General features: G+C 42.8%; 1 protein-coding gene across 6 annotated transcripts in view; it reads right to left on the reverse strand.

The window, feature by feature from the left end:
* LOC111221184 (methyl-CpG-binding domain protein 2-like) overlaps positions 1-7,448 on the reverse strand; it is a 34,368-nt gene extending 26,920 nt beyond the window's left edge. For 3 of the 6 annotated variants that reach the window (XR_002665082.1, XM_022744541.1, XM_022744542.1), the window contains exons 1-2: positions 6,966-7,446; positions 2,361-2,520 (exon numbers count right to left, since the gene is read on the reverse strand). Coding sequence is in view for 5 of the 6 variants with exons in the window: in XM_022744541.1 (XP_022600262.1) it covers positions 2,361-2,520; positions 6,966-7,078 (273 nt within the window). In the remaining variant the exon portion in view is untranslated. Of the gene's footprint in view, positions 1-2,360; positions 2,521-6,965 lie in introns of all 6 variants that reach the window. The other 3 variants (XM_022744544.1, XM_022744545.1, XM_022744540.1) reach the window with 3 other exon arrangements.
* Between the last annotated feature and the right edge of the window lie 134 nt (positions 7,449-7,582).

A 7,582-nucleotide genomic window follows, 5' to 3' on the forward strand; every position in this document is an offset into this window, starting at 1 on the left:
CACACACACACATGCGTACGTGTGCAGAGGCATGCAAGCACACATACTTCACCCAACACACACTCACACACATACACACACAGAGCAGTCTGATCTGTGTGGGCGGAGCTTATTATAGCAGTCTGTCCATTAGCGTAGCTTAAAACATGACAGCGGAAAATCCTGGTTTGTGTCAGGCATCTGTTAAAATGATACAAGTGGACGGCTCAAACACATCTGGTCAGCAGGGTAACTACAGTTCTGATTAGAGCTCAGGGTATATTAAATTGCTTGTAACCATAGCAACAGTACTGATGCTACTGGAATTTGTTAGTGACTGTTAGTATTGTTTTCAGTTAACTTACCAGTAAAAATATTGAGGATTTATCCTCTGTGAGTCAGGGTTGGTCCTGTGTGTGTGTGTGTGTGTGTGTGTGTGTGTGTGTGTGTGTGTGTGTGTGTGTGTGTGTGTGTGTGTGTGTGTGTATCAGCTGACCCAGGTTGGATGATCATCCAAATTTAATTAGATGGATGCCTGAACATGTTAATGAGTCCAGTCTACTCACAGTGAGGTTTGTTGAGCCATGTGAGGAAAACGCAGCTGGAAACACTAAATGGGATGCAGCTAATTAAAGAGTTGTGGACTGATGTTCAAAACACTGTTTACTGTCGTCTGAACCAATGATGTGACATCCATTACAAGACTGACTCAAAACACCCACAGGACAAGTCCAAGTCCAAATGCCCACAAGACTTGTCTGTGATTTGTGAGTGTTAAGACAAACCCTGACAAGAGCAGGCCCAGTCTGAGTGAAGACACCCAGGAGACACAGACCAGTGTGAAGTGAACGGCCACCAAACCAAGACCAGTATGAGTCAAAACATCCAGTAGACCGAGAGACAAAATTCCCGAGATCAAGACTGAGTCTAAACACAGAAAAAAACCTCGAGACCAGGTCAAGACAAGACTGAGACAAGTACATGTCAAAACACTCATAAGACCATGTCAAAACACCTGCAAGACAAAGATAGGTCTAAGTCAAAACATCCACTCGACCAAGAACATCCACGACACAGGGACAAGTCTGAGACAAGTCGGAGTCAAAACACCCACAGGGCAATTCGGAGTCAGATGTCCACAAGTTTGAGGTTAGTCACAATCCAAACACCCAAAAGACCAAGACACACTAAGTCGGAGTCAAAACACCTATGAGATGCAGACAAGTCTGAATCCTAACCCTGACAAGACAGGTCCAACTCAAAATGTCCTCAAGGCTTGTCTCTTTTTTGTGAATGTGTTACGTCCACTGATGTTGTGATGTGTGTTGCAGGTCTATCATGCATGTTTGTCACTTCCTCATCAGTGGACATCTATATCAGCCTCCCACAACTGGAGTTCCAGGCCCTTTGGCCACCAAGCTGCCTATGAGACTGTTATGTTGCTTCTGTGGTTGTTGTCTTTCTTGTCCTTGCTGACTGACTGTGTCTTCAAGTGTTTCTGTTGGGCAAACAACTTTATCAATGCAGAGGAAGCTTTGCAGGGGTCTCTGCCTCCTTTTATCCTGTTTTCTCCTGTTTTGTGGACATTCAGGGAGGTTAGAGATCGTCTATTTGTTTTATTTCCTAGGTGGCATGGGGAGTTTTGTTTGTTATTTTAGCCTTGGAGACCCCAACGTTTCTTGCTTCCTGCAATCTTATGTTGGTTATTTGTTGCGTTATGTGTTACTATAATAAACACCAGTCCATGCGATAATTCCTGTGTCTCAAACACCTTTTTCTTTTCTTTGTTGTTGTGGTTTGTTAGAGTCACCTTGTGAACCTCACGTTACTCCCTGTGTTCCCCTGGACATTTTCTTAAGTGGGTCGTAACAGAGTGTTAAGACTCAGAGTGGCATCAATCAAGATCATGGGACTCACAAGACCAAGACAAGTTCGAGTAAACACCCACAACACCCAGACAAGTGTGAGTCAAGATACTAATAAGACCAGATCAAAACATCCACTGGACCAAGGACACCCAGGACACAGGGACAAGTCTGAATCAAAACACCCATAGGACAAATCAGAGTGTTCATGAGACAATCCATGTGAAAACACTGACAAGACCTGGACAAGTCTGTGTCAAACTAACAGGGCTGACACAGTCTGAGATAAAAGTAAAAACTCTTGAGACTATAGTGAGTCCTACAGCTCTGGTTTGTGGACAGAGCGCTCAGCCACATTGTGACTCTTCTCCTCTGTAGTGAATGTTTGTCAACTGACCTGCTGAACTGTCAACCTGCTGCAGGAAGAGCCGTGTTAATCTGATAATCCGATAACACACAACATGACCATGGCACAGCCGCAGCCCCTCCCTCACAGGTGTGATCCGTCATTGTTACCTTGGCCAGGCTGAGCGGGTCGTGTCGAAGCCTCTGTTTGTTTTTCTGCAGTTTCCCAGGCATCATCTTCCCCGTCCGGAAGTCGAAACATCCCAAATCCACTTTGTTTCCTAGGTAACGGGACAACTGAGGCTTACTCCTGAACTTCTTCCCTGAAGGACTGAAGGTTGAAAGGAAGAGAGTTAGACCGTTGATATATTTTTAATTGTCAGGCAATCGAAATATATTAACTGACGCAGTGACTGACCGGAACTTAAGTGGACATTTCATGAATATGGGACAGAACAAGAGAATTTGACTTTGGAGTCGTAATATTACAGTGATGATGTCTAAAAAGATTTAAACAGAGGCTCCAAACACTGAGAGTCCAAACAAACTACAGTCATTATACATGTCTAACAGTGATGTATGTGCTTTATCTAGTAACCAGCAAACTATATAATGAGAATCCAGTGAAGCTGATAAAACAGCAGCCAGACCGAAGGAACAAACATGGCTGCCTGACATCTGTTCATCACTTAGTGTAGGGCTGCTCGATTACGGCAAAAATCATAATCAAGATCATTTTCATCAATATTGAGATCAGGATTATTTAACACAATTACTAATTGACTTTGGACACACCACGCATTTACTGAACTTTTTAAAAAAGTGTGATAAATAAATAAAATAATAAATAATATATGATATCTAAATATATACAATTAAATATATAATATAAAACAATTGTTGTAGTTCATTAGTGTACTTCCACAACTTACTGAAAACTACTAAACATATATTCAGTATAAAAAGATAATAAATAAAAATAAATTAGACCGAAATAAATTAGATCATATATGTTGTAGTGCACTGCACCGGCATACTGAAAACTCCAATATATATTGAGCATTTTGGTAAAATATATTCAATATATTGATCAATACTTTACAGCTTCCATGTTCACTTGTCTCATGGTGTTACCATGGAAACACCTCCCACCCACAGGACCTGGAGACAGCATGCAAGCTGTCTGCACTTGTGTTCAAATACAGTCCAAACACCCCGTAGTGTTGTTGCCCCACCCACTTTATCGCACTGACTTGTGTCACCTTAGGCTAGACAAGTATCCCAGCATGCATTGTGCATCAACCAATAGCAGTGGACATAAGCAAGACTCACAACTGCTATAAATTCAATTTCAAAACAATTGCCTTTGATCTCAGAGCTGAACTCTAACACTCCTTGCTGTCACATGAGTGGACTATGTCTTCGCTCCTGAACAGTTGCTGGGCAACAGAAAGTTACTAGTCCCACTTGCCAATTTCAAACTCCCATGGTTTTAAACTCGCCATCGTTTGGTGTTCTCTGTTCTCTGAGAAAATCAGTCAGCTATGACATCACATCTGACACCAGCAGCAACTGTCACACACTTCCTCATTCACTGCTCTGAACTAACACACACGCACACGCACACACACACACACACACACACACACACACACACACACACACACACACACACACACACACACATTTGTACTGCTATACTTGTGGGGGCATAATACATCGCCAAGCCCCTAACCTTGACTTAAGTCTAATTCTAACCTGAACCCTAAAATCAAGCTTTAACCCTGCAGCAGTGGGAGCAGCAGACAACATGTCATCAGCTCCTCTGAAGCTCTGACAGTTTGACTGGTCCTCACAAAGACACAAGAACAAGACACACAGTCATTCAGCTGTGTTTGACATGTAGGTCAGCAGCTACAAATCAAAGATCACTGGCTCTGTGTGTGTATGTGTGTGTGTGTGAGTGTGAGTGTGTGTGAGTGTGCGCGCGTGCGTGCGTGCGTGCGTGCGTGCGTGCGTGCGTGCGTGCGTGCGTGCGTGTGTGTGTGTGTGACTGACTGTGTCATGTATATTGTGTTTCATCTTGTGAAGACTATATCTGAGAAACTGTGTGAATCTGGACTCTGTGGTTTTGAACAGAGACACAGTTGAGTTTGTAGAAACGCAGCCAGTAGACGCCTCAGCAGGGTGTTGCTGCTATTCCAGTAAGCCGGCCTGCTGACTGGTTTCCTTACTGGAAGTGATGATGAGTCACGTTATAAAGCAAACTGAAAGTAAAGTCTCAGCTCTGAAATGTGGATCTCCTTCATGTTAAAAGTCCAGGATTGGACCAGGACAGCATGTGTCTCTGACTCTGAGCTGTTAATCTGCTAGAGTGAGAGCTGCCTCCATCACTCAGCAACAAGACATGAACGCAGCCCCTGAAAACAGCCGCCAGCTCATGAGCGTCACGGCCACAACATTTCCTCTCCCATCTAACACAACAGCGATGAGTGAAGATACAGAACCAGGAAAAGAGCAGAAGGCGAAACTTCACAGATGAATCTGATCTGCTTTAAGGAGAAGCTGAACTCCTTCATACTGCAGTGATGGTTACTGAGGCAGAGAAACCAACAGTCTGAGGCCTCTTGGTGAAATCTAATGTAATGTGCATAAAGAATAAAACTGAACTGAGACTGCTTGATCATCTTTTATTTATTCATTTACTTGATCATTTTTTTATTTACTTATTCCAATGAATCATAACTAGCAATATATTGCGATTATGAGTCACGGTTCCAGTGTGAATGGTCACTTTTGAATTTCACTTTCACTGAAAAAAAATGTAAAAATGATGATTTTTGTTGGTCTTGTACCAAACAAACATGTTACTTTACGTCTGCAGAATATGATTTGTAGTCCGGGGCGTGTCTGTAGTAACACAACACTTCATTTATGGTCTGTTGTTGTAACATATTTTACATTTATCAAAAAACTGCAGCTCCTGTGACTTGGATACTGCACTTGGCCATATTGTGATTTCAGTTATATATCCATTAATCGTTCTGCCCTATGGTGAGTGAATATAATTATTTAAATACAAGAAAGACAAAAAAAAAAATTAAACACTTACTTACTTATGAATTTGTAATAACCTTGCAGTGTTAACTATATTTTGTACTGACCTCTCCTTATCGTAGTCTTCATCATGAGTGGCTGAGTCATTCACAGGCCAATCATTGACTGACTTTATCAAACTTTATTGATATAAAGTATAACATGGTATAACACATTGATATAACTATATAAAATGCAATATTAGGTCCATATAGACAAATCTTTGGTTATTAGGGCCCAAGGACCCTATTGTAATTTTATCATCGCATCTCTGTGTCAGGATGTGTGATCCTGCATGATACAGGTTACATGTATTATTATTTGTTATAGGTCTACCTGAGCAGAGCACTGTGTGTGTGTGTGTGTGTGTGTGTGTGTGTGTGTGTGTGTGTGTGTGTGTGTGTGTGTGTGTGTGTGTGTGTGTGTGTGTGTGTGTGTGCTCGTGCATGTGTGTGTCATACAGCTACACACTCTAGGCTAATGCGTTGAGATTGTTGCTGCTGGCTCAGGACAGTATTGTTTCTGTCATGCGGTGTAAATATCTACAGGTGTTGATATTGTACTTCAGGTTGTGATCATTCTTAATCCAGACCTGAGATGTAGGTGTTTATTTATATCTTTGTAAACAGCTGTACCTCCAGCTGTGGGCAGCCATTAGTGGAGGACCACAGGATAATGAATGATGATATAGTAGTCAAAGCAGAGTTGTAATAATATGAAATGTCTTCTAGGAGAAGTTGAATTGTTGAGAAACCCTGTACATAATTACACACTTGGATCAGCCTTATAACTGCATGACACTTCATAATAGTGTAAACTAAAGGTTTGTAAGCTGACTATAAATACTAAATACCTGACATACAGAGAAGTGTTACCCAAAGAGACGTTTCTTGCCCTCCTGTAACCTTGTAACCTTGTTTTTGGAAATGTGTTGTAATCTCATTGTGGTGCATGCATCCTGATATAAGCTACTACTGAATCCTTGACTTTGTTAGCTAATAGACAAGACAGTGGGCGTTCACATGATAAAATGGCCAACTCCCTCTCAGAGGTGGGTTGTGGTTTCAAACTCTTTGACAAGGTGAAGGCGCTGGATGTGTGCTAGTTGTACATTTTGTGTAAAATCTCTGTAATAAAGTTGTTTTTTAAAAAGCAGTCATATATGTTAGGGAAAATATGATCTGCCAGTGGTCATGAGCAGCACACTGTTGATAAGTGACATATGCCAGTAGATACAGACAGCAGTGATATATCACTCAGAAGTGGCATGTGTCAGTTTACATCTCAGCTTCACTCAGTCTTTGGCCAATAAATGAACACAGAAATAAAACCACACTCTGAATGAAAGGACTTTTACATTGTCAGTGTCAATTAACTGTTTGTGGACAAGCACAGAGCCACTTTGTAACAGGAACATTACAGGGTTGTTATTAAAGTCACATAATGATCCTGATGTTTTCCTGACACCATGTTGACCCTCAGCCTCTCTCTGATCACAGCAGCACAGACGCCACACTGTAACTTCAACTGAGTCACTTCAACACCTGATCAACTATGAGCAGCAGTAGTGATGAGCGATGATGTCACTCAGGAGTAGGACCAATAACCACAGGCTGACCGATCGATCAACGGTTTGCTGTGTGACTGATCAGTGACTGATCGATGAGTGTGACGGAGTACCTGTAGTAGTAGACATCGCTCTTCCCGGCGCTCAGTCCGGACTTCCTGATCACTTCTTCTTTCTTCCAGCCGGGCGGCAGAGCGGGACAGTCCGTCCTCTTCCTCTCCATCATCACACAATGATCGATCCCACGATTAGGCCTCGATCGGATCAATCGATAACTCCGTAAACACGATGAGGAACCTTCCTGACAAACAGCGTGGTGGTAAACCCAGCAGAGCGGCAGCCCGGGCGGACCGACGTCACGGATGTTACGTTAACGGCGGCTCTCCCTCCTCCCCTCCGCCCCGGCTCTCTCTGCTAGTTGCAGCAGTTGTCCCGGGTTAAATAAAATGTGAAAAGTGTCCCGGTTCAGACCGTGAGCTCGGATGACGCGGGCTAAAGCCGCCTCTACATCCGGATCTAGTTTAGTTCACCTCCGGAGAGGAACCAATGGCTCATCTGATCCCAACTGAACTGAGCTGAACTCGACCAACGGCAGGTTGTGACGTCTGAGATATCACACACACAAACACACACACACGCGCACACACACTCACTCACAAACACACAAACACACATGCACATACACACACACACACACACACACACACACACACACACACACACACACACA

The sequence above is a fragment of the Seriola dumerili genome, unplaced genomic scaffold (genome assembly GCF_002260705.1).
Source record: "Seriola dumerili isolate Sdu_G_001 unplaced genomic scaffold, Sdu_1.0 BDQW01000081.1, whole genome shotgun sequence".
NCBI lineage: Eukaryota > Metazoa > Chordata > Actinopteri > Carangiformes > Carangidae > Seriola > Seriola dumerili.